At 41.1% G+C, this 27,721-nt stretch overlaps 2 protein-coding genes across 6 annotated transcripts in view; both read right to left on the reverse strand.

Moving 5' to 3' along the window:
* Nucleotides 1-13,283, reverse strand: part of tedc1 (tubulin epsilon and delta complex 1) — a 27,570-nt gene extending 14,287 nt beyond the window's left edge. For 3 of the 5 annotated variants that reach the window (XR_011603037.1, XM_070979312.1, XM_070979311.1), the window contains exons 1-6: nt 12,721-13,283; nt 12,055-12,139; nt 11,635-11,855; nt 11,390-11,527; nt 11,060-11,125; nt 1,902-1,988 (exon numbers count right to left, since the gene is read on the reverse strand). Coding sequence is in view for 4 of the 5 variants with exons in the window: in XM_070979312.1 (XP_070835413.1) it covers nt 1,902-1,988; nt 11,060-11,125; nt 11,390-11,527; nt 11,635-11,855; nt 12,055-12,139; nt 12,721-12,864 (741 nt within the window). In the remaining variant the exon portion in view is untranslated. Of the gene's footprint in view, nt 1-6; nt 145-1,901; nt 1,989-11,059; nt 11,126-11,389; nt 11,528-11,634; nt 11,856-12,054; nt 12,140-12,720 lie in introns of all 5 variants that reach the window. The other 2 variants (XM_070979310.1, XM_070979309.1) reach the window with 1 other exon arrangement.
* A 1,259-nt stretch (nt 13,284-14,542) lies between these two features.
* dnal1 (dynein, axonemal, light chain 1) lies at nt 14,543-20,655 on the reverse strand. Its single transcript, XM_070979314.1, has 8 exons — nt 20,335-20,655; nt 19,778-19,816; nt 19,329-19,438; nt 17,655-17,710; nt 17,496-17,551; nt 17,139-17,265; nt 16,593-16,733; nt 14,543-15,962 (listed from the first exon to the last, which is right to left on the reverse strand). Exons 1-8 carry the CDS (start codon nt 20,335-20,337, stop codon nt 15,913-15,915), a joined length of 582 nt encoding a protein of 193 aa, XP_070835415.1. The 5' UTR covers nt 20,338-20,655; the 3' UTR covers nt 14,543-15,912.
* Nucleotides 20,656-27,721: the final 7,066 nt, after the last annotated feature.

The raw sequence follows: 27,721 nt of genomic DNA on the forward strand, positions 1-27,721 counted from the left end.
GCGCACCTGTCCTGTGGGAAGTTGCAACAGCATCTCCTCGAATTTCTTTAGCCCCCGGTTTCGACACAGTCTAGCACTCCCATTGGGTGCATGTGTAGGCGTCTCGACAACAGGATCTGTCAAGTGGCAGTCCACCACACTGTCCTACACATACACACATGCTTTGTTTCATATTTCCTGGTGCATGTACCTGCTGCCATCTTGGAGGAAACTGAGAGGACAATTTAGCAAATCTGTGGGCTGTGAGAAATAATTGTGTAACGAGTCAAAAGAAAAAATAAATTTCATTGGTGTCCAAATCCACACATAAATATATACCCTTTGGTGTGAATTTTCACTTTTTCAAAATTTTACATGTTCCCATAGCAGGAAACAATATGTTGCATCAAGGAATGTGTGCCTAATTCAATTTATAAGGAATCATGAATGACCATATTGTAAATGCATTGTGCTCTTGTGTGGGAAATATTTAACCAATGTCCAAATTGTATCTATTCATGCATAATCAAAAAATCTTGATAGATCATATTCACTATATATTTACAATCACTATAATTACACAGCAGTGTTTCCTCTACATTCATTTAGGAGTGGCGGGCCGCCATTCCTAAATCCTAGCCGCTGCTCCTTCAAATTTTTTTATTGTCGCAAATGTCTCCACCGTCACAGTACAGTCCGACGTTAGTTACTCGCGAGAGCGCGGCCTTGAAAGTGCCATCACGTCAAACACCCAGGCACCAGGTCAGAGTCAAAGGAGTGTCGTCTTGGAAAATAAGGCAGCGACTTACTGGAGAAAAGGTAGACTTATCATCTTAAGATAACTAATGATAGATTTAACTACTTAAAATAGACATTCGCAAAATATTGAGGGCCAGCTAACGTTACGTAACATATTTGTAGCTTAAGTTAATTGGGCCCGGTGCCAACTCAGTGTCGCTAACGTGAGTAAACTAATTGATAGCATTAAGCTAATATCTGCAAATATTTCTCTAAGAAGAGAAAGACAGCTGATGAAGATGACGCTAGTCAGCAATGATGTGTCGCTCGCGAACGAAACAGCTCTTAGAGCCGCTCTTTGAAGTGAACGATCGGAGCCGGAGCGAGAGCCGCTTTGGGGCTTTTGGTTGTTGTTGTTTTGTTTTGTTTTTTTTCCTCACCTTTTTTTCCGTTCAAGCCGTACGTGATTGGTCAACTACATGATGCGTGGTGGCTTCAGTGTGTACGCACTGAGCAGGAGGGGGAGGAGCGGGGGTTACAGACACAGCGCGCGCGCGCACACGTTCAGCCTTTAAAGAGCAATTTTCAACTGGCCATTCAATAAATAGGTTGTAAAAGTAAAATCTCTAGTCAAGTGTCATTTGTTTACGCTGCCACGGCTCCCCGCAGAGCCTGCCCCTGCTGCTGAAAGAAATCCTAGAGGAAACACTGACACAATTTATATATTCTTGTTATTATGCATTTTATTTTTTCTGAGTCCTTGAATACAATGGTGTCTTATACCTAGGAGTAAAGGAGTGTGTTTGATATCCACTTCTTTGAAGATATCACTTGTTGAGGAGGACAGACACCAATAAATTTCAGAGGGCACAACTGTGAACAACAGGGTCTTTTCAGGCAAAAAAGGGAATATTGATGGAAATAACCTTCCACAGAAGCTCTGCATTAGGAGGACTTAGAAGTATGCATAAATGAATGTGATTTCTGTTTCTAATTCAGGTGCTCCCTGGGACCAGCTTGGTTTTGTTGTACCTGCTATAAAGCAATAAAACACATTTTACATTGAACTCAGAAGATTGTTAATGCTTATTGCATTCACGAATGCTGGAATGGGTAGGAGTCTGGCCCCAGTGAAGATGTCTGTTCTACAGTTGTTTTCCTGTGTGTTGTTGTGTCTAACTCACCAACCATGTCCAGAAGACTTTTTCCACCCTTTTCCAGTTCAGGTATGCTTCTAGGAGGTCACAGAGCTGCCGCATACACAAACAGTCCTATAACCAATGCACACACACAGTGTTACATCTTAAATTATTGATTTAAGTTTAAAAAAAAAATGTGTCTTTCAGAGTGAAAAGAGTCAAGACAGTTACTCTAGCCAAGAATGCTAACATATCAGGTTAAAAATAGTCAACCAGTAATCCTACCATGTCCTTTAAGTACATTTTTAGAAAAAATAATAATAGTATGTACTACTATTTCTTTCAAAATTGATCATCATACATATAAAAAGGGGCACTCTGCAACTATGGCAGTAAATCCTGATGACTGGATGAAAAGAAATTGAGTAGAAAAAAGTCATTGGTGCTGTATTGTTGGATTTGAGAGCAGCATTTGACATACTTAATCAGAACTTGTCATGGAATAAGTTGAGCTGTATGGATCAAAGTTGTCTCACACAGGAAATATACTGTGCATTTTAATTGCAGTTAGATCTACAACTTACTCAAGGAAGTTCTTTACAGACACTTTTGTTTTCCATTTTTACAGATTTATTTCTAATTTTGAATTGAATATTGAAATACATAAACAATTTCACAATACACATATCAGCAGACATACCTGGAGGACTTGCCTGGGTTTTAAATGATGAATTAAAGTTAACAGAAGAATGGGTAAGCAGTGTTTCCTCTAGGATTTTTTTCAGCAGCAGGGGCAGGCTCTCCGGTGTAAACAAATGACACTTGACTGCAGATTTTATTTTTACAACCTATTTATTGAATGGCCAGTTGAAAATTGCTTTTTAAAAGCTGAATGTGTGTGTGTGTGTGTGTGTGTGTGTGTGTGTGTGTGTGTGCGCGCGCGCGCTGTCTGTAACCCCTGCTCCTCCCCCCTCCGGCTACGCCACACATCATGTAGTTGACCAATCAAACCTCAAAGCGGCTCTCGCTCGCTCCGATAGTTCACTTCTAAGAGCGGCTCTAAGGGCCGTTCCGTTCGCGACCGACACATCACTACTGACCGAGCTCTACGCAGGGGCAAGAGGGGGCAGCGCCCCCCCCCCCCCCCCCAAATCAAAATTTTACAAGTTGAGAAAGCACATTTTCAATATACTCACAAAATTAATACATAATAATACAAGTTGACAAGATTATCTGCAGTAGCGGAAAAATCCGCTGATAAGGGGACATGAAGAGGATAGAGTATCAGCTTCCTCTCATCTCCCTGTCCCTCCGCTGTATGTGTATTCACAGGCTGGTCAGCGGACACACACACACCTCCCCTCAGCCCTCAGTAAACATCCAATAACTGTTAGTATGCAAAAGACCCAAGACATAGCCAGATAGTGTGGTATCAGGTTTCAGTGCGGCCACGGAGCAGTAAGACTTTGAAGAAGCAGCTGCGTTTTCTCAGTCACAACAAGCTCAGAAATGAGTCCACACCCACATGTGACAGACTGAAGACAAATGACCGGTGTTCGACAGACCCCTACATAAAGCCCCGCCCCAGGCTGTAGTTCTGCACTACTTTGCTTCATTTAATCACAGCGGTTTTTACAAAGCCAGCTTACTTATTTTCCGCTCCAGCTTCCTGCAGCTCACAAAGAGAAAGTTAATGCTGTATAATGCATCCGTTTTTCAGAGCTTTTAAAAAGTGTAGTGCTGCTCCTGCCTGTACTAACAGTAGTAGTAATGATGCTCCTGCTAGTACATCAGAGACAGCAGCTAGCATAACTACTACTTTAGCATCAGTAAGCACTGCTTCTCCTGTACCTCCACCAACAAGTGCTGTCCCAAAGCAGCCAGCTCAGCTACCCAGTGACTTAAATGGCAATGCACCATTTCAGCCAATAATGGGTAGCTACCCAAAGTGTGCATTTGGTACAACTTTAAGATCATTCAATCCTGCCTGGTACCGCACACAACCATGGCTAGAGTATTCTGTTGTGCTTGGATGCCTGCTTCTGTTTCCCCTGCCGGAAATATGGCAGCACTGTTAATGAGAGGGATGTTGTTTTTACCTTAACTGGTTTTAACAACTGGAAAGCAGCACTTGATCGAGACAAGGGGCTACAGAGGCATGTGTCCAGCCACAACCATGTGCATGCTTCAACTGTATGGACTCCACACAAAAGCAGAGAGGCTACAGGGGGAACTGTTGACTCCCTGTTGGTTGGTAAAACACAACCTGAAAAAAACCTACCTACTATGTCAAGAGTGTGCAGTGCTGTTAAGTTTCTTTGTGTGAATGAGTTGGTGCTCCGTGGGACTGCAGAAACTTTGAGGCACAATGAAGCTGGTAATGATGACATCGCTTCAGGTCTCTTTCTAAAACTGAGAAGGATGAGAAGCTAGCAAGTATTGCTAAAGGTATCCCAAAGAATGCTAAATACGCATCTAAGGATATCCAAAATGAAATTATTGAAACACTGGCAAACATGGTGCTTGGCGAGGTCAGGAAAAAATATGAAAATGCTGATTCTGCAGGGTTCTGCCTCAAAAGTGATGGGACCAGGGAAAGGTGCAATGTGGAAAATTTGTCTGTGATAATTCGCTTTGTCAGCAATTCCATGCCAGAGGAGCATCTTATTGGGTTGCTTGACTTGCATCAACTTGATGCAGAGTACATCACCTCTGAGATATTAACACACCTTTCTCATGCTGGCTACAGTGCTGACAACATACTTAGCCAGTATTATGATGGGGCTTCTGTGATGAGTGAGGTAAGAGGTGGTGTACAAGCTCTGCTCCAAAAGAAGCTTGCTAGATATGTCCCATACATCCACTGCTACAACCACCAACTGCACCTAGTAGTTGTGCATGCCATGCAGAGTGAACCATGTGCAAAATGATTTTTTGACCTCTCTAGTTCACTCCACAAGTTTTTTCAGCACCACCATGTGTCCGGGAAATATGATGCACCAAATCTTAAAAGGCTGCTTGAAATCCGATGGACAAGCCACTATGAGGTGACAAGGTGCATTGTTGAAAATCAAGACCATATTCTCAGTATCCTATTTGAGATGACAGAGGATGATGATGCTGCAGTTGACCTGTGCACTGAGGCATCAGGCCTGCTATATCAAATTAAGAGGCATCACTTCTTTGAGACTGGAAAGTCAGGTGCTTGGTGTCTTGAAACCAGCAAATGCAATTCTACAGTCTCAGTCTGTGAATATGTGCTGTGCTTCTGAGGTTGTTGGTCCAGCACTGGAGTCCCTAAAAAACATTTATGAAGATGAGTATTGGGCAGAGTTATCTCAGGCAGCTGCTGGAGATGATTCTCATCCTCCATAGAGAAGGAGAATAATGAGCAAACACCTCGGTCAAAGTGTTGTGCTCTCAACTGTGGGCCATACAGACTCTGATGATCCTACCCTTAATCCCCATCAGTCTCTGAAAAGATCTCTGCTCAACATCCTTGACAGGGCCATTTCAGAAATGGAAACTAGATTTTCCCAAAGGAATGTTGACCTGATGAAAGCCATATCTAGTCTTGCACCCAAATCTAGTGCATTTGTAGATTCAACCCAGTTGCACCCTCTGGCTGTGCTGGCTGGCACGGTGGCAGACAATGCAAGTCTGAAAAATGAAATCCTTGTGGCAAAACAGATGTTGCTCAAGAAATGTCCAAATGAAACAGACCTGTCCTCTGTGTGTAAACACCTGCAGGAGTACAAGGAAGCCTTTCCTGAGTTGCATAAATTGTATGTAACAGTTGTAACAGTTCTCCACATTGTCACAGGTTCTCGAATTTGGTGATCTTGGCCCATGAGAAGTCCATGACAAATAACTTGGACATGGATGAATTTGTGTGAGTTTTTGCAAAGGGAAATAGGAGACTGTTGTTGTAGAGTGGAGTGGAGAGAAAAGAGAGGAGTGGAAAGAAATGAGAGAGGAGTGGAGAGAAAGGAGATTTTTGAACTGTTTGGTTGCTAACAAAAAAAGCCAAAAAAAAATGTAAAAAAAAGAAAGAAAACATAAAATGTTCTGTTCTATATCTGTTGTGTTTTATAAATTAGTTTGAGAAGTATTTTTTATTATTATTCATAAGACTACCTTTCAGTTTTGTAAATATTGATTATAGTGTGTGAAGTCTTACTTTAGGTTAAAACTTATTTGAGAATTAGGCCATCCCATTAAGATATATGTTATGTTGTTGGTTGATAAAATCTGGATGAAGGATATTTTATTTTATTTTTCAGTTTCCTCCCTTGAGGGATTGCCACCTTATTGTGGTCAGGGGGTTTGCATGCCTCAGTGACCTTAAGAGCTATACCAGCAGGAGCTTAGTCTTCAGGTGGGACACTCACAGGTCTGAAGGTAGAGGCCTGACTAAGTGCAATCCACTTCTCTAGGTTGGGGTTGGACACATAGCTAACAACCCAATTCAATGAAGAAAACACTGTTACTATAAGTACAGGGGGGAAAAAGTGCTGGAGCATGATGTGTACATATGATGCCCCCTTCACATTTCTGACTGCCCCCTCATATATGCCTGCCTGCAACCGGCCCTGCTACTGACTAGCATCATCTTCATCAGCTGTCTTTCTCTTCTTAGAGAAATATTTGAACAAGCTCATCTGAAAATGCAGTCAGAAGTTACATCATGGCGTCCAGATATTAGCTTAATGCTATCAATTAGTTCACTCACGTTAGCGACACTGAGTTGGCTACCGACATGTTACATAACGTTAGTTGGCCTTAATATTTTGCGAATGTCTATTTAACTTGTAAAATCTATTATGAGTTATCTTAAGCTAATAAGTCTACCTTTTCTCCGGTAAGTCACTGCCCTATTTTCCAAGACAACACTCCCCTGACGCTCCGACCTGGTGCCTGGGTGCTTGACGTGATGTTACTTTCAAGGCCGCGCTCTCGCGAGTAACTAACGTCGGACTTTGCTGTGGAAGAAACACTGGGGTAAGGGTAAATAAGTTGTGTTGTGTGTATGTTTATTGGTGCTGTCAATCGATTAAAATATATAATCGCGATTAATCTCATGAATGTCATAGCACATTTTTATCTATTCTAAATGTCCCTTGAATTATCATTTTAATACTGTTATCAACATGGAAAAGTGAATAGGCTTTGTGCAAATGTTTTTTAATTGAAAACGTGTAGTGTCATATTTCACACTAACATTCTCACTTTGACTTTCATTCACATCTGAATGAATCAAATCTCACACAATTTAACACTGTCAATAAACAGATGACAAAAAAATAAATACTTGGTTACAAAAAAGCCCCTTCAACAAACCTTTCTAAGGGATCAAAACAGGGTGATACAAAATTAAGTTACAAAGTGCACATCATTGTAAACTAGGACTCAGGCTATAGTGCAGTTAAACCATGACTTAAACTTTCCTTTCTTAAGTTTCCTTTGAACATAATAGCATCCACTGTCGCCTGGTTTTGACAAGGAGGCGGCGGAGAATTCACATTTGCCGTGTGCTTGGCCATCAAGTGGTATTTCAGACTGCATGTGCTACGGTGATAATTCAGTTCACATTGACACACAGATAACTTCGGTCTTGTCAGTCCACCCATCTGGCAACTTTTTAAAACTAAACTTTCCATCCAGAATCTTGTTCGCATCCAATTCGGCGTTTCACACTTGACATCCACATGAACTGGTAGCCTAAGCCTTTACAGCTAGCGAGCAGACAAGACCAAACACGTGTGTGGGGCGTGCCTATTGTTTTGTTTCCAGTTTACAATCAGATCCTGTAGTTTTTCTTATGTTACTAGCAGTGGCCACAGCTTATAAAAAACTACAAGTTCACTAGGTCACAAAGAGCGTTAATCTTGCGATTAAAAAAATGACGCTGTTAAAATTGATTGCATTAATTTTGTTATATTTTGGCACTAATATATATATATAGTGTCATGGAAAAAATTATTAGACCACCCTTGTTTTCTTCAATTTCTTGTTCATTTTAATGCCTGATACCATCCATCCATCCATCCATCCATCCATCCATCCATCCATCCATCCATTTTCTATACCGCCTATCCCTTTTGGGGTTGCGGGGGGCTGGAGCCTATCCCAGCTGTCAATGGGCGAGAGTGCCTGATACCACTAAAGGTATATTACCTGAAGAATACAATGAACACGACAAAAAATGCAGCTGATTCCATAATGCTTTATGTCCCCTTGTGGGACTAATAAAGGTATATTGAATTGAATATTTGACATGCTTAAGCTTAATTGTATTCCCAGGGTATATAAGAGGCCATTTCATGTCATGAGCAGCACTGCACATGCAAAGGCCTAGAGTGGTTACCTGCTTACATTCAAGCCGTAGCAAAACTCAAAAGTTGTCAGCTCTCACATAATGCCTAAAACAAAAGAATTATGTGAAGCCACAAAGGCAGCCATCTTGGCACTGCTGGAAATTGGCATGAGTGAGAGACAGGTAGCCAAAAAACTGAAGATCTCCAGCCGTTCATTACACCAAGAAAAAGCAAGCCGAACATGGTACTACCAAATTGCTAGCTGGTCGAGGCAGGAAACGTCTTTCTACCCCACGAGAGGACCGTGCACTCATCCGTTTCTGTGTCAGGAATCATCGTCAGACCTCCAGGAACCTTAAAAATGAGTGGGCACTGTTGAGAAATGTGACTTGTTCAGCAAGGACAGTTCAAAACGGACTTCTTAGCTGGTCTGAAGTCACACAGGGCACAAAAGAAGCCCTTCATCAACGAAAGGCAGAGGAATACCCGGTTACTATTTGCTAGGGATCACAAAGATTGGACTGTTGATGATTGGGCTAAGGTTCTCTTTAGTGATGAATCCAATTTTGAGTTGATGCCCACTCCAGCCAACTTACTGGTTAGGAGGAAGCCTGGAGAAGCCTACAAACCAGACTGTCTTCCCCCTACAGTAAAACATGGGGGTGGATCAATGATGATCTTGGGTTGTTTCGGTATGGGTGGAACAGGGCAAATGCAATTGTGTGAAAAGCAAATGAACCAGGTCACGTACAGGGCTACTCTTGAAAACAGTCTTCTTCCATCAGCCGATAAACTCTTTCCTGCCTCGAATGACTGGACTTTCCAACAAGACAATGCCCCATGCCACAGCAAGGTCAGTTAAAGCCTGGGTAGAGAACCAGAACATTCGAACCATGCAATGGCCTGCTCAATCACCAGATCTAAATCCAATTGAAAACCTGTGGAACACCATCAGACTCAAAATGGAGAACCACAAGCCCATAAACAAAGCAAATTTGTTTGAATTTTTGCAACAGGAATGGGCTGCTGTGACAGCAGAACAATATCAAAAGCTCATGGAACACATAGCTGCAGTCATCAAAAACAATGGTTATGCAATAAAGTACTAACTCCTGTGTGTATCATGTGACTAACAGACAGAAAAGAAAACATGGAATGCCTAAAAGCACTGTTTTTGGCAGTACAATGCCATAGCTATTGATGTAAGAACTTAAGTGATTTTGGTTATTATCAAGAAAACCACGGAAAATGGCTAGATATCAGCTCTTGAATTAAACTCATATGAGCTATTTTTGTTGTTATCATTATATGTGTCCAAAAAAATGTACCTTTAGTTGTACCAGGCATTAAAATGAACAAGAAATTGAAGAAAAAAGGGTGGTCTAATAATTTTTTCCATGACTGTATATATATAATTAAGCCTTTAACTTAGCCTAGCAGCCTAGCTTGATGTCTATAAACTTTCCTTCATAGATTTTGGCTCGATTGAAAGGCAGATGATAGACAGTATGTAGTTTTAATGACTTGCTTTTATATTCTTTCTCAGTATCCCAGAGAGACACAGATGTAGTGTGTGTGAGAGCATTACACTACAGATCCATGTGGCAATCAGACAAGCCCCATGGTCTGAACATAAAATGAAGATAGCAGCATTATGATTTGTTTTTGTTTTTGCCTGCACAGAATTCAACAGGGGCGAATCCTTCAGCCCCACCTTTGTCTTGAGGAAAAAGGGCCTTTCTGTGTGGTTTGCATGTTCTCCCTGTGTTCACCTGGGGTATCCTCCATAAAAAAAACCCACTAAAACATGCAAGATGATCACCACCTGACAAATGATGACAAAAGGAACTGGGTCCCTGGGCGCCACTGTCGGCTGGCAGCCCACTGCTACTGGTCCATCGTGGAGGAAGGACTGACCAAGGATGGGGTCAAATGCGGAGAAATAATTTCACATAACCATGGTGTGTGTGCATGTAGTGTGCATAAATAAAGTACGTCTCTTCTGTTCTCTTTCTCTTTCTCTTTCTTTCTCTTTCTCTTTCCTGTTAATTTGCATATGTAGTGTAGTATGAATTGTATCAGGATCAAATTGTGATTTGATAACATTGTGCTATTTCAAGGAGTAATTAAGAAGGCCCTAGATCTGTTGTTGTTGTAGTAATGAAATTATACTTACAACTTCTTATAAAGACTGATTCATACAACTGAACAGGAAGAAAACACACAACAGTCAACTCTGTGCATGCAAAAACAAAAACAAACCAGTTTCTGGGGACTAGCTAGCTTGTGCTCTTTCTGTTATATTAAGGTTTAGGTTTTACTAGGGGCTCTAACATGCCTGAAATTAGCCAAATCCCCAGGAACATGGTCAGCCAAATCGTAACAAACACGGTAACAAACCATAAAGCTGCTATCTTCATCTTACTCTCAAACCAGTACAAACTGGTTGAATGGACTTTGCTGAGAGGGACACACCACAGAGGAGGTGACATTCTAACTGTAGATCTGCTTTGATGAGAGGACTTACAAATTCCATTTTCAATTGAACTTTGTATGTTGAATTTCAGAGCGTGTTGACACAAATATAAATGCAATAGATTGGGGATGCTGTTTCCTTTACTGCATACTGTCTACTTTAGAGCAGATTAAGTATTTGAAAATGAAATGTCAAACAGCTTTTCCATTTTCATTTTAATATGGTAAGTGAATACCCATATGAAAATTCTAATTGGATTACTGCATTTTCATTTTCACTGAAATAACACATACATAAACAGAAAATGATAATGCTATTGTGGAATTACATTTTGATTTGCGCGCGCGCACACACACACACACACACACACACACACACACACACACACACACACACACACACACACTTACCTCCTTTAGCAATTTTGAGCTTTGATCAGAAGAGGCCACAGTGGAGGGCAGGACAGCAAACAAAACCTGAGAAAAAAGAATATTTCTATCTGATTTATGCAGAAAAACACTTGACAGTAACTAAACCCGAACTTCATTCTAGCTCACATTATTGACGGCTACGCTTATGTGTAATTTGGCTACTGTTTGGAAAGAAGACTTCAGTGATTTGCAATCATCCTGCAGTTATACTCCAAAACCTCTAATTTGTCAACAAAGTCTTACAATGCAGCATCTGACAAATACAGAATGGTAGCCAGTGGAAAAGCCCGAAAGAGGGGATTTTCTCACAGCATAGAGCAAATGAGATTGCTCTTCTTGCATGGACAGCAGGGTCTGCCCCTGGTATCTCAGACAGCCAATGAGCCACTGAAGTTTCCTCAGAGATAAGGAGTCTAACTGGAGCTCACTGGAAAGCTGAGTGTTCACCTGAAACACAGACAGTGATTAGAGATAGTATAAAAGTACACAAATACAAAAAATACAAGTAAAGAATTAGGTTTACCAGTATATTTTGTTGTGGTGGTGGTACTTACAGATGTAGGTGTGAGCAGTGTTTTGTCCAATTGCTGTACTCGCTGTGTCAGCAATTTCTCCAATGTTCCTGTAGCGAGGAGCCACCCCAGCGCCAGGAGTAGGTCTCTGCTGGTGAATCTCCCTCCCTCCCCTCCATCACCTCCCTCCCTCCTATACATCCAGTTAGCATAGTAGCCAGTCTGCCAGAGGCCTGCAACTACCAGCTTCCTCTGCTCTGAGGCTGCACACAAAGAAAGGACATTCAGTCACTCAGCAAGTCCACCTCATATGATAAAAATGCTGTTGTCCAAAATGCTATTGTGATTCCACGCAAATTGTTTGTGTTTTGTATAATGAGATGTCTTCAAATAATGACAAATCAGAAATCAGTAAAGTCTTAAAAATAGCATGATAAGCTATGAACAGATTGAGGAACTGACCTCCCCTTCGCTGTGCATAAGCTTTACAGGAAACAATGCCAGCTGTCTGAAGGATGTTGGCAAGGAGTTGCCAAATCTGATCCTCCTGAAAATCAACAGGAAGTAGAAAGATGTGTGTGTACAGTATGTCAATATGTGCACGACAATGGAAACACAGGACAAGAACAAATAGTGCTTCATAAAATGTGGTCCAAAACTAAGATGCTTTCTGGCTCTTTTTCACGGGGCACTTGATTTTAATGTTGCTGTTGTACCTATATCCTTGCCACTTGTTATCCCATTGTCTGCTCTTGCAATGATCCAATTGAGATCAGTGACAACCATTAAAATTTCATTTATTTTACCAGAAAACCATACAATTCCAGTAATAAAGCCTTGTTTGGCTATTATTTAGCAGGAAATCAACATGAAATAAAATGTTATATATATTTTGCTATACTCTAATTTATAGAACGTCTAATTAAGTGATCATTATCTACTGTATGTAACGTTAAATTCAAGTAACTAGTAACTAAAACCAAATTACTGCAGAAAGTAGCTTGCATAAAATGTAAATGACGTTACTCGAGATCATGGTCCTCAACACAACACGTGAGTACGGACCTGTCAAATCAGAAGATGTAGTTACAATCCACCTCGAAGAGTGAAAACAAAAGATGAACGTACCACATCGCGTCCACCACCAAATTTAGCCCGCCTGAAGGTTTCCGGTAAGGGTACGACTTCCAGGCTGGTGGCCACTAGCAGGCTGCACAGAGCTCCTATCACCTGCTTCACTGGCACACTCAGAGCGGCTTTACTACGCAGCATTGCAGCCTGCCACCGGAAACTACACGGATATAAATAAAACTTCTATTCACTCAGCTATCGCAATTAGTCCAACAGAGACACTCTCCACTTTAGAGACATCTGCAATGACATTTTTACTGCTTTGTATTTGAGTCGTTGATATTTCAAAACCAAAGGGAGCGAATTTCCATCATCTTCTTCTTTGAGGTTTTACGGCAGGGGGCATCCACGATGTTGTATTACTGCCATCTCCTGTTTTCACTTTCCGTCTTTATCCATTGAGGGGAGATACTGTAGAATCGGATTATCAATTTCCTCCCTTGCTCTTTCTCCCCAGACTCTGACGTACTTTTAAAGTTGTCTCTTTTCCGTAACTGCCTCCTCCTCCTCCTTCTTCTTCTTCTTCTTCTTCTTCTTCTTCTTCTTCTTCTTCGTTTTACGGCAGCTAGCATCCACGATGTTGCATTACTGCCACCCTCAGGTTAAATGTGATTCTGACATGTGGGCCGTACCAACGTTTCACTGGTGCATTATGAGGTCATGTAACTTCGAAGTACCTCTATACATTTCATTTATTCATGTACTCTGTAGGAAAATATTATTTCTTAAACCTTAAGTGAACAGAGGCAACTCTAGAAGACAAAATATATCAATTACACAACCTTAAGTAACCTCTTGGCAATGGTGCGAGTATTCAGATCCTTTACTGAACAGTAGTAATACTACACTGTGACAATATCTACTACAAGTAAGTGTACCTTACATAAATGTAAGTATGTCATTATTATCAGCAACATTTACTGAAAGAATCGAAGGTAAAATTAATCAATCTGTAGAAAGCATCCCTGTCAGTGATATCCTTTAGTAAATTGTGTTTTTTAGATTAATACTGCTGCATTAATGTGTATGTTGAATTTTCACTATTGTACATGTTTAAGGTTAAGATCATTTTAACCTCTTTATATACTGTTGGATAGTTTAATCTACAGTAATGCATCATATTCTCAGTGATGATCATACGTTTGTAAAAGTCAGCTGTTCATGAGTTGTGACAATGCATTTTACAGCTACTCCAGGGGGAGGTTTTAAACAGTCTGTTCAGTTTAAGAAGTAAAAGATTTTTGTCAGCCCATAAAGGAACACTTTAGGGAGAGTGAATCCTTCAATTTATCAGAAAAACAGACATTCAAAATAACCATATTTGGAGATGCCTTTCACCAGACAGGAAGGATATGCCAAATGAATTATCTGAAAAGTAACTAGCAACTGTCAGACAAATATAGTGGAGTTAAATGTACATTTCTACCTTGGAAATGTAATGTAGAAGAAGTATAAAGTCACACAAAATTGAAACACTTTAACAAAGTACAATACCTCAACTTTGTAGGAAATTTGTAAAGTGCAGTAATTGGGTAAATCTACTTTGTTACATTCCACGACTCCCTCTTGGTTTGAATTACAAAAACAGTCCAGTTAATCCCGTTTGTATATATTAGTCCTATTACTAAATTATTCTATACTAAATTATCATATATTACCAAGATTGCCATTACCATTCATGTATGTATGTCAAATCTGATGTTTCCTGTCCGGTTTGATGTATTTGTGTAGGTTGTATGGAAGGTGGCAACAATTTTCCTTGCAGAAGGACAAATAAATCTAAATCTATCTAATCTATATTTCAAGTGACAAGGTTCAACCAGTGTACTTCAGTAGTATTTATTTCAAAATCATATGAAAATCATTTAAAAACATCTCACAATTACATGTACAAAAACACCTAAAATAATTTAAAACATGAAAATAACTGTACACAGACACAATTAATTAGGATATGCTGCATTCATTAACCTTGGTATCACATTTTAAAAAACAATGTGCAAATTATGGATCCAAACTTGAACTGAGAATAAAATACAGTAGACTAGTTTTTGTCCTTCAAAAAATAAACACCAGACCTTATTACAATGCATATTCATGTTAAATCTGAATATGATCAAGTGTAGACATATGCTACATGACCTCTGTATAGTCACAAAGATCTCAAATAACACAGTAACATCAGAGCAATGAATGTATTTTTGGTCATGTCAGTTTTCATGCTCGACATCACGTTGGCTCCACAGTCCTGCCCAAAGGCTGTTGTAACATAGCTGGAGATGGTCCCTTCGTGTCCCATTTGCCCCATGCCCCACTAACTTAACCTCCTATTTTAATGCTACTATTGCTTACTACCTGAGAAGGTTGGTAATAGACTCTGATTTCAGCAAATTCCTGAATTCTGATAACTAAGAAAAACAGTATGCCCCTGCTGGATGCAACCATTTGATGGATTTTTCATCTGTGTGTTGACACTCCAAGTCACTTTTTTACAATGTAACAGCTAATATTTGGCTTTGGTAATCTCTTCATGGTGATTTTATGGAAAGAGGACTGTGTTAGGTATTTAAAGCCAACTCATATTAGGTGAGAGAAGGTCCAGCAGCATGAAGCTTAGAGTATTACCTGATCAACATCTGGTCCAGCAAAAATGTCTCACTAGTGTGTACGCTAGACTGTGCTTTAGTTCTTGCCTGAAGAACATAGAGAGGCAGAAACATCAAGGACAATCTGGAAGAACACATTGTAAATTTAGAATTTTTGGCCCACAAATGGTACTGTACTGCCAATTATCACAATACATTTTTCAGTTAACAAGAAAAATTAGTATTGCTTTAATATCAGTCATAGTTTGAAAGTTTTTCAAAAATCAGAATGCTGTAAATGGCATTAGGAAATGTGTTTATCATGTCAATGTTTGATCAAATCCTCTTTCTGGTCCCAAATCCACAAAGCCTGAAGGACAATTTAACATACCCTTATCAACTCTAAAACATACACATTCAGTGTACTTGGTTGTTATTTTGTGCTTGTTAATCTAGAGCAGGGTTAGGGTTAGGGTTAAATCTATGCTGTTCAAACTCATCCTCCATATATATAAGGAAAAGCACCTTGACAAAACATACAGAAACTTAAAACAGAGAACACTCTTAGGAAAGGGGGTTGTAGTTATGCAGAGAGTCATGCCTCTCAGTTCTCTCCATCTCCTTCGTCCTCTTCTTGTTTGATGACTGGAGTTCCTGAAAACAACAGGAAAACAGATCATTCATCATTTTGTCATAGCAACAACTTATTGTATGCCTTGTCCTGGAACTGACAATGTAAAAGTTAGTCTCTGGTTTTTATGGCTTCACCTTTTGACCCAGAAGCCATTTAGTAACATTTACAGCTGCCTAATTTCCCAATTATTTTCTAGGAAGTTTCCTAGAAAGAAATATGTAATTTGGTAGTAATAATGGGGAAAATAGGAATTTCCGTGAAGAACCTGATATATTTAAACTCTCATATATATTGATTATTATTCATTTAGTTTAGATTAGTTAATCGCACTTATTTATGAGGGACCATGCACAAAAAACATTAATATAATACAAAAAGAAGAGATGTACTAGGTTTAGGTACTAGCTTATCTTCAGTCCCTTTTTTATATATTTGCTGAACTATATGTTTGCCCGTAGACAGATTTTCTATTTCTTTCCTGTTCAGCTGACCTGATCTCAGCTGACTTACTAAAAGATTCTCTAGGGTATGTTGGCAATTCATTTAAATGAATTCATTCTAAATTACTGGAATACCCTGGAATCATATGGGAATAATTAGTTAGTTAGGGGTATAGTTATCTTTCTAGCAAAGTTTTTAAGCACTCTTGCCATCTAGTTTCTTCAGATTAGGTAGTCTTTTAGAGGCTTCATCCATCCAGGTTCCCTCTGTTGAATGCTTCTCCTCCAGAGGATTTCCAACAAACACCAGGTCTGCAAGGCATGGCAGGTCAGCTAGCCTCACAAATTCTCCTACACAACACAGAAAAAACATATACAAAATTAAATAGGACCACATTGAGAACTTTAACACCAACAAATCATCAGCACACAACTTTAAAAATAACAATAATTAATGTAAAACAAAGAAATTATTGTTACAAAGCTAGAACCCTTCATTGCCCTTTTTTAGATCATGCAACACAAAGAGTTTTGATAAGAATTGACATATTGTGTTAACATACTATATTTATCCTCTTCAATAAAACAAAAGATGTTAGGCAAGAAGAAAGGTTTTAGTTTTCTTGAACAGGTCACTTTAGCCTCTAAATGTTCCATGAATCTATATTATATTAAATACAGCATAGTGATTTTGCAACTTAATTAGCTATGTCTATTTCATTAATTGTGTTGACTATATTTATAAATGTAGCTCACCCCATTCTTTGACCAGGTTGTTGGATATGTAGAGGACTCTGAGGTTCTTCATGTATTGGATTCCCTTCAGTTTCTCTATCAAATTATAGGAGATCCACAACTCTTCTAATGTGTCCCCTACTGCCTCCTGCAAACACACACACATTTTGGATGCAAAATAATGATGATTCAAAGTGTGTATTTAGCATGTGCAACCACTTCTGAAACTCCTTTTAGTTGGAAAAAGTTAGAAAAACTGTGTCTAGCTAAACAGAAAAAAAAATTAGAAATCAATAAAAGATGGAAAAGAGAGAAATAATAAAACACTTAAATCAAACTAGTTAGTGTTCACTCTGTTTCATACTATATGCAACTTACCAGCCCAGTGAGGGCCTTTATATTATTTCTTCCTAATGACAATATCCTCAAGTTCTCTGGAAGCACACAATACAACATCGCATTACAGCACCACATTTCCATCCATGAACACAGTGTGTTTGTGTGTGGTTATACTGTATGTATTTAGTTATTACTCACTCAGGCCATTGAGATTGGTTATTTTGTCAATGCAGTTTGTGGACAGAGACAGCTTCCTGTTGAGGATGCATTGCAGTAACATAATATCAGTAATTTGAAGTATGATATACTAGTCTGGTTTAAAACACTGGTGATTAAACACACTGTGCATGCTGCTGTTACTTGCTATTATTTTTAAATGATCAGCAACTAAAAATTCTGTCAGTGAACTGTTTGGAGTTATCTCTCGTCAGCAACTTTGTAGTTTTTGTGGGAAATAGTTTGTCTAGTTAAGTATTAGCCAATCATTCGTGTACTTCACTGGTGTTTTAAGTGGTTATGCATATTAGAGGCAGCACATTAAATGTCTACTTATCATTTGATTTGACTGTTATCTGATCTGTGTTATTTTTGTTCACCTGGTTTCATTCATTAAATGGTGACACATTTCTGTGAAACAAAACACTGAAGAGTTGTCACTCTGGGTAGTTTCAAAATTTAAAGTGTGAGAGAAAACTACAAAGTGACCTATCTTTCTATAGCTGCCAACCTTAACTCCACTATTATATATTTGTGGGTTTAAGTCATACCTCCTCTCAGAGGCAGGAAAGCACAGCCTATTCTCCAAGGCTGACAGGTTGGTACTTTGTGCACTGCTTTACAGATTTTCTTTACAAATATTTTCACAAATTTGATCCAAATCCTAACAATTACAACATAGTTTGGAATTACTTAATTTGCATATCTGTATTTATCATGTTCACTGGAGTTTCTTATCAAGTTAAGTTACATAGGCAGCGCCTCCTACACTTGCCTGATCCTAAGTCTAAACTTAAGAATATGATTCCACAGCTTGTTTGGGACTGTACACAGCCTGGAAGAAAACTCTGCTTGCGATTTCAGCTCCACTGAAGTACACATGGCTCCACTGCCGTGGTGTACATGAGCAGGAACTTCAAAGTAAATCAAATAAATGCTTTAATCTAAATAATTGGCACATTGATTGGTAATGTATATAACCATTAGTTAAAGTCTTGGATATAATACATTTTCTTTGATAGAGACATTAGCCTTATTGACCTTATGCCTCTGTAAGTTACGAAATGCAAATAACTTGTTCACAAAATTAAAGATTACAGACACGAGAAACACTCAATTTATGAAATTGAGCAAAAAAAGCATTTTGCACCAGATTACCTAAACTTAATACAGTGCCAAAAGGTCATTTATCACAGCTAGCCAACTACCATATAGCATGTTGGAGAATTCCTAGGTTTTGTTCAGGCTGAATTGGTCCAAATTTGTTGCTGTACTGGAAAATACTTCATACCTTTATTGTCAATCTAATGGTGTGTGTTCTTGTCAACACACCCACACGTCTGTTATGAAAGATCTATTTTTCAGTTGAAAAGCATGTACTTTGAACAGGGTAGCTACTTGATAACAAAGACATCCAATAAATGAGCTAAACTAGGTTAATCTCATGGTTTAATGTGCCCTCATCTGAATCTAATCTAATCTGCACTGCATGCAGTAACATAAAAAAGGCATCCATTATTTTATCTATCCTAGGTATTAAAGACAGATCAATGTCTTCAAATAACTTGTAATGAGACCTTGCTAGAGAACATAGTAAACATAAACTGATGTACAACAACTTGTTGAAATAACCAATTGTATCAATACAGGACTCACTCGCAGTTTATGAGTGTGGAGAGGGATGCATCCATTTTCTCTATAGGAGGGACCTGACCATACAGTTTTATGGCTTTGGCCTCACTCACTTTCTCCCCTGACTTCTCCTCCTGTGCACACACACACACACACACACACACACACACACACACACACACACACACACACACACACACACACACACACACAAAACACAAGCAGATCAAAATATGCAATTAAAGTATACTACAATTAAGCAAAATCACAACAACACTGCAGTAATGAATTATGGATACATCACTATGAATACACACACACACACACACACACACACATATTATATAGATAGATAGATAGATAGATAGATAGATAGATAGATAGATAGATAGATAGATATTACACTGTACTGTACTGTACTGTATTGTATTCTGTATGTGATCTTGAGCTGTGTTTTACTATATGCCACTCACCCATTTGGCCAGTGCCTCTCTCACAGTCGTTGCTTTGGCCTGGAGAAACATCATCATCACGTTCAATTAGACAGGAAGAGGCTGGATTATGTTGTCGTTGACAAAATAGCGGATAGGTACTGTAGACAACGTAGCAACCCTGACGTTTACGTTTTTTTACGAAGCTAACTTAAAGGCTTTACATAGCTGTCTTTAATATCATTTTTATTTCAGGATTCTGGTTGCTCAACATTTCCCTTAGTTAGCTGCCACTCGAACTAATCGTCTTCTTCCCAATACAAGAGTCAGCCGCGGTACTTGTACACGGACATCCACACAGCCATCTATTCAACGGTTGGTTACATTATTTGACATTTAGTGTTAGCTAACTTACATAGCTAATTGTTAGCCCATGTTAGCTCACAGCGACAACAATGTCAACTATAGCAAACTACAGCGAAAGTAAGCGGGCGAAATCACTACATGTTCACATAGGTGGCTACAATTAGGGCTGTATAAACTGGCTAAAAAAATACAACATAACAACGAAAAAAGAATTGACAACACACTTCACTTACCATGTTGATGGTTGGTATCTACTCTGGTTGCTATGGAATTGAAAGGCACCCGACAAGCTACGCACGCGCAGTATCACTGCGGTCAAGCCAGCCGTCATTCGCAAATCCATGGTCAAATCCATATGGTCAAATCAGCCGCCCCTGAATTTGAAGTGCACGCGTATTGTCAGGGAGAGTTAGTGGCCTTAGTGTGCCAGATTGCTCACTTTCCAAAAAACGACACCGTTGCAGACCCTAAGTTTTATCTGAAGAGAAGCATCACACATGCATCCCGAACAAAACGCAACGGAATAGGCGAAGGTAGCGTGAGCACAGACATGTGACTATTTCCGGTTTTCAAAATAAGATATGAACTTAAAGCACATAGCAAATACATGCCTGAAAATAAGATTAATTTGTTACTTTTTTCTTTGAAATGAAAACCAAACATTTTACTGTATCTTTTTGGTGAAATTCAAAGTCCAACATTTCACCTCAAAGTGGTCGTGTTTCTCAACATTGAGGGCCTATAAAAACACACTGCTGCATAATTGATGACAATGACTGATAGATTTGAGTTCAGGGTGACTCTGACTACCCTGCTTAAAAACCAAATATTTTTACTTAATCAATTTAGAGAAATTCCACAGTGAAAGTCCAACATTTTCCCCTTGACATGGCCACATTTCTCAATTTTGACGGTGTATAAAAACACAATGCTCCATAATATAGGAGAATGACTGAAAAAATTCTGTCCTTCCATGGCTGTGAAGCCCAAAGACACCCAGTGGACACCCTGACTATCTTGGAGCAATGCAATTTTGGATGATAAATGGACGCCACTGATACAAACTCCTGGCCCTTTGAGTCCCTCGGGGTGGTAACCAGACCCCCAACACATCTGTGCCTGACGTACCATTTGGATGGGAGTACTGCGGTGGTCAGGCCACTCGAAGGATTGTGAGGACCAATGGAAGCCACCAGGATGAGCTGGCAACCAAGGGTGGTGGTGCCATAACCCTTGGGGCTCCAAGTATGAAAATCCCTGGGGCCCCCAACCCACCTGTGCATGCTGCAAAAATTTGTTTTTTGCACACATGAATGCACATTTTCCAAGACATTTGAGATGAATACTGAAAAAATAGATTAGTGGTTCTCAAAGTGAGGTCCAGGGACCAATAGAGGTCCCTGAAAGCCCAGTCCTATCAATAATCCATCCAACCATTTTCGATACCTGACTATCCCTTTTCGGGGTTGCGGGGGGCTGGAGCCTATCCCAGCTGTCAACGGGCAAGAGGCAGGGTACACCCTGAACCAGTCGCCAGTCAGTCGCAGGGCAACATACAAAGACAGACAACCATTCATGCTCACACTCACACCCAAGGACAATTTAGAGTCACCAATTAACCTAATGAGCATGTTTTTTGGTCTGTGGGAGGAAGCCGGAGTGCCTGGAGAGAACCCACGCATAAACGGGAAGAACAGCAAGAGCCTGGCTTGCCTATCCGCATGCCCCGCCCCGGTGTCCCAGCAGGGGTGTAGGTCCACAAAGGCTAGCAAACTGCTGCGGGTTCTGATTTCCTTTGAGTCCCCATTCCAAGGCCTGTTGTGCAGCTGGTCCAAACAGCTCCCCCTGAAATACAAGGAAACTGTTAAAGGAAAGCATCACTGATGCTCTGGAAGGAACCATCCACAAAGGAGGACTGCAGGGATTAAGACAGGGCTAATAGTAGGTGGGAAAGTGAGTTTCCAAGATGACCCAGGTGTGCATCCATGTCATAACTCTTCACTATAAAGTCATCTGTGATGCGGCACTGCAGCCTGGGACAGCAAGCATCAGGTCTCAGTACTTCTTTGGGTGACACAATGAGGAAGGCCACTGATGGCTCATGCCTGGCATCCGGCCCAGCCCATAACTGCTGGTATTCTGGACCAAGGACCTGTCATCGCAGGTGATGAGAAAGAGATTTGGGGTCTGGCCAGCATTTGTGAAGCTCCTCAATGTACTAGCTGGAACAGGTGCAGTTGGAGCCTCATCCAAGCCTCCACCAGCACCACACAAACCACTGGCTTAACTGCACTTGGGGCAGCCTCCGAGACCAGCCCTGGACCCGTTTCCTGACCACTGGACTGGTGTCAGAAGCATGAGAAAAAATAAATAAATCCATAAATGTTTTTGAGATGTAAATTAGGTTATCATACATGTGGAGCTTCCACACTGTCATTCAGTTAGTGTTCCCAGTGTCCCTCCGTAAACCTCCAAAAACTAGCTGTGATGGAGCCAGACATTGATTTGACACCTATGTACATCCCTTGGATTCTGGATGGCATTTCTAAACCACACATTTATAAAAAGATTGAATATGTGGTATGCCACACCACACTTAAAGAGACAGAAAGACTTAATATTTTGCACATCCTGGATCTTTGCCTGCCTGTGACAGCTTGGTGTTTAATTCACCATACGTTACTAGAGACTTTGTAATTGTTGCTCCTTATCTGGACCTGCCAAGTCTCAGATTAAAGCTGGTATAAGCAATATGTGTGTTGTCGTGGTTCTGCATTTGGGTCCCAAACCTTACCCATTACAAGTGGTCCTGGTGCCAATGACAGCAGTATGATGATGCCAGTCAAGGCTAAACATGATGCCAGTCTCTGTGAGGCAAGGCAACAAAGATTTCTGCTCGGATGAGTTGTCTGAGGGCTCTGAAGACAAAGGTCATCAGGAGAAGCTGAAGGAGCACAATGAGGATGAGTACCGCACGGACCAGAGGATCACAGAATGGGTCCTCAAAGTCAGCACCAGCCTCTTCTGAATAGGGAAATGATAAGCTTTTTTTTTTTTCTATCTTCCAACCACATCAACACTGTCAACACTGTGTTGAGCCTCATGTGATTATCATGTATATTGGAGAAGAAGAAAAAAAACAGTAAGTAGACCACAGGTTAAGATCATTTTGTCAAGCTACCCTTTCCAAGGTCACGAAAAAACTTTTACACTCAATTATTGCTATTGACTCTCAGTCAGTTTTATGAGGACAGTATTATTAAGAATAAAATCTGGGGAAAAAAAGAAATGGAACACTTTGCATGTAGTCCTCAATTTTGCAAATATCAAATTCATGTCATGAAGAATGCAATGCAATGTAAATGTTTCCATTTCCTAAATATAAGGAAATAAGAGGAAAAAATGGGAGAGATGTGAGGAAAATAACAGAGAGAACTGGACTGTCATTAGTAACTGTACAAATGTTTAAAATGTACAGTTGTATAATTCAATGGAGCTTGATGCAGACAGGGATAAAGAATGGCAGACAAAGGAAGATCAGAGAGATGAGCAGGGAGAGTTTGGCTGACTTATGCCTGAAGGTCCAGGTAGAGAATGAGGTCTGAAGTTTCTAGGAGTCAAAACACACTTGTGAGGTCGGGGGCACAGAGCTGATCATCATTTGAAACTGCTAGCTGAGGGGCTAAGGATAAGCGTAAATACAGTAAGATTGTTATTCCCATTGGCAGTAATGACACCCGATAACGCCAAACTAAAATGAATGTGGAATTGGTGTTTACATATGCAAAGACAATGTCGAACTCCATTGTTTTCTCTGGACCCCTGCCAAATCTGACTAGTGATGACATGTTTAGTCGCATGTCATCATTCAATCGCTGGCTGTGGAGGTGGTGTCCAGCAAATGATGTGGGCTTTATAGATAATTGGCAGACTTTCTGGGGAAGACCCGGTCTGATTAGGAGAGATGCCATCCATCCCACTTTGGACAGAGCAACTCTCATCATCTTCCTCATCAGAGGAAGAGAAATGGAGGGACAATCCCCTTTATTTGTCACACAATTACATACATGCAATCACACGCCATGCAAATTGGTGAAACTTGTCCTCCGCCTTTAACCCATCATGGTCGCCTTCCTCCACGGCAGACCAGGAGCGGCGGGCTGCCATCCGACCGGTGCCCTGGGACCCAATCTCTTTCGTCACCATTGGTCAGGTCTTCTTGCATGTTTTTAGTGGGGGTATTTTTATGAAGGATACCCCAGGTGAACATGGGGAGAATATGCAAACTCCACACAGAAAGGCCTTTTTCCTCGAGCAGCAGGCACTGAAAGCATGGTGGACGACACGCCACCAGCACCCACAGCGGGATTCGAACCGGGACCTTCTAGCTGTGGGGTGACAGTGTTACCACTTGTTCCACCGTGCCACCTCATGTCATATAGAGTAAGTTAGCCTAAATGAAGCTACTCCTCTGAGCCATATTAATACTCACATTCCTCAAGGCAGTGGCCAAGGAGGAGTCGCAGCAATTTTTGACTCAAGCCTATTAATCAACCCTAAACCCTAAAAATGATAATTATAACTAATTCGAAAACCTTGTTCTTAGTCTTTAACATCAAAGCTGGAAAACAGTGCAACCAGTTTTATTTGTCATGTACCGCTCTCCTGGTCCTTTTTCCAAATTTATATCTGATATCAGGTTTAGTCCTTAAAACAGATAAAGTAATTATTGTAGGTGATTTTAATGTTCATGTTGACTTTGATAATGACAGCCTTAGTACTGCGTTTATCTCAACAGCACAGAGCTATCACAGCGCAGCAAAGATGGATGAATGGAAGAAAATGAAAACCAGCAGATTAAACAGCTAAAAAGTGATGAATGAATGAGTGAGTAGTGGTCAACAAAAATTACGGCTACTACCCAACCCTGACTCTCTCATCTGTGTCACAGGTGAGTGCACACCTTTACACAGACACACTTCTGCATGTGCATACGCCTACCCCCACGTGAACTACCGCTTCTGCAACACACACACACACACACACACACACACACACACACACACACACACACACACACACACACACACACACACACACTCAAGCATACCGTGCACTCCTCATCTTCAAGCTGTATGTCTCCTATACATATATTCCCTCAGCCCTCAGTAATAATGACTTCATGTGTTTCTTTAATGATAAATTCCTACTAGCGACATAATCCATCACCTCCTGCCCTCAGTAGGTATTGATTTATTTTCAAACACAGAAACCATAGGAATAGTTATTTAACTTTTATTTTAACTTCCGGCTTTCCAACAGAATAGTCACCTGCTTGCTCCCTGTTTACATTCTTTTACTGATATCCTTGTTTTTCTCAGCCAAAAGTTTTAAAGGATCCTGGATGTTTATACATGACTTAAATTAATGAAAGAAACAGAAGGCTGCCACCATAGTTGTAATCACTTTTTTTTTAATTTCTCAGTACTTTTTGCTGTGTCTGTGACTGGAAACCTGGGATCAGGGCAGAGAGAATATAGTAAATCTGCGAGCTGCACAGACTCTGAGTGACTGATTGGATTGACAGAGAGAATTGCATAGCTTGAAAAGACAGACACACTGCATCAAAGAGCAGCCTCTTTTCTGTCACTGAAAATGGACAGACCTTAATACATATGATTACTTCAGCTGTGGAGCATCCAGAAACAGATTTCGCTGTCACACTGCCCTGGACATGTCCTAATGCCACTAGATCGGCTGTTGAGGGTCCCAAACTAGCCTCCCCTAATGACGCTTCTTATTGGCACAACACTGGCACCAGTCTGAGAGCATCCACTCCAGCCAAGGTCTGATGTTGTCCGCCACACATCCAGCAAGAAATTAAATAACAGGGCACCAACGCTCATTCCACCATTGAACTCTCACTACAAAACAGGTACAAACTGCTGACTCTGAATGACAAAGTGTGTGATAATAAAAACTATGTTGCTCACACCACAAGTAGTAAGGCTGGCTGAAACCCCCCAAAAACAGCCCCAAGACCACTGTGAGACCCAAAGCCAGGATAAATATTACTAACTCCACATCTGACAAGCCAATGGCCAGAAAGAAATACAAGTAAACCCACACCTCATTAGCCAGACAACATTCTATTACCAGGCATGTACACATGACACATTTGTCAGTGAGCTAACAGAGCTGGTGCCAGGCATCCTCTTTGCACATCCAAGTAATCAGAACATTGTAGTTCATGTTGGATCTTTTGACATTCTGTGAAGGAAAACTGACTTTGAGGTCCTGAAAAAAAGACTTTTGTCTGCTACTGGAGAAACTGGTCAATTGTCAATTAAATCATGTATTCATATGGGCCCCAATTCCAACCTTGGGGAAAAGCATCAAATCTTTCAGCAGACTCCTTGCCCTGAATACATGACTGACATCGTAATGCCTCAATCATGGAATAAGGTTTACTGACACCTTCAATATATTTTGGAACTGTAAAGAATGCTCCTCCTTGAACTGCCACCTTATCGTGGTGGAGGAGTTTGAGTACCCGAATGATCCTAGAGGCTATGTTGTCCGGGGCTTAATGCCCCTGGTAGGGTCTCCCAAGGCAAACAGGTTCTAGGTGACGGGTCAGACTAAGAGCAGTTCAAGAAGCCCCTATGAAAGAAATTAAAGCAAGGAAGCGTACGTCGCCCGGATTGGCGTCACCGGGGCCCCGCCCTGGAGCCATGCCTGGGGTTGGGGCTCACAGGCGAGCGCCTGGTGGCCGGGCACAGCCTGAAGGAGCGACGTGGGCCCGCCTTCCCGTAGGCCCACCACCCGCAGGAAGGATCAGAAGGGGCCGGTGCTATGTGGAATGGGTAGCAGTCGTGGGCGGAGGCCCCGACGACCCAAACCCTGGACAACGACTCTGGCTATGGGGACATGGAATGTCACCTCACTGTGGGGGAAAGAGCCTGAGCTAGTGTGGGAGGTTGAGCGGTACCGGCTAGAGATAGTCAGGCTCACCTCCACGCACAGTCTGGGCTCTGGAACCCAACTCCTTGAGAGAGGCTGGACTCTCTTCTACTCTGGAGTTGCCCGCGGTGAGAGGCGGAGAGCTGGTGTGGGCCCCCCAGCTCAGCCGCCATGTGTTGGAGTTCTCCCCGCTGAGCGAGAGGGTCGCTTCCCTGCGCCTTCGGGTTGGGGATAGGTCTCTCACTATTGTTTCGGCCTACGGGCCGAACAGTAGCGTAGAGTACCCGGCCTTCTTGGAGTCCCTGGGAGGGGTACTGGAAAGTGCTCCAACCGGGGACTCCATTGTTCTGCTGGGAGACTTCAATGCTCACGTGGGCAGCGACAGTGACACCTGGAGGGGAGTGATTGGGAGGAACGGCCTCCCCGATCTGAACCCGAGTGGTGTTCTGTTATTGGATTTCTGTGCTAGTCACAGTTTGTCCATAACGAACACCATGTTCAAGCATAAGGGTGTCCATCAGTGCACGTGGCACCAGGACACCCTAGGCCGGAGGTCAATGATCGACTTTGTAGTCGTATCATCTGACCTTCGGCGGTATGTCTTGGACACTCGGGTAAAGAGAGGGGCTGAGCTGTCAACTGATCACCACCTGGTGG

Source organism: Chaetodon trifascialis, chromosome 14, assembly GCF_039877785.1.
Source record: "Chaetodon trifascialis isolate fChaTrf1 chromosome 14, fChaTrf1.hap1, whole genome shotgun sequence".
NCBI classification, from domain to species: Eukaryota; Metazoa; Chordata; class Actinopteri; order Chaetodontiformes; family Chaetodontidae; genus Chaetodon; species Chaetodon trifascialis.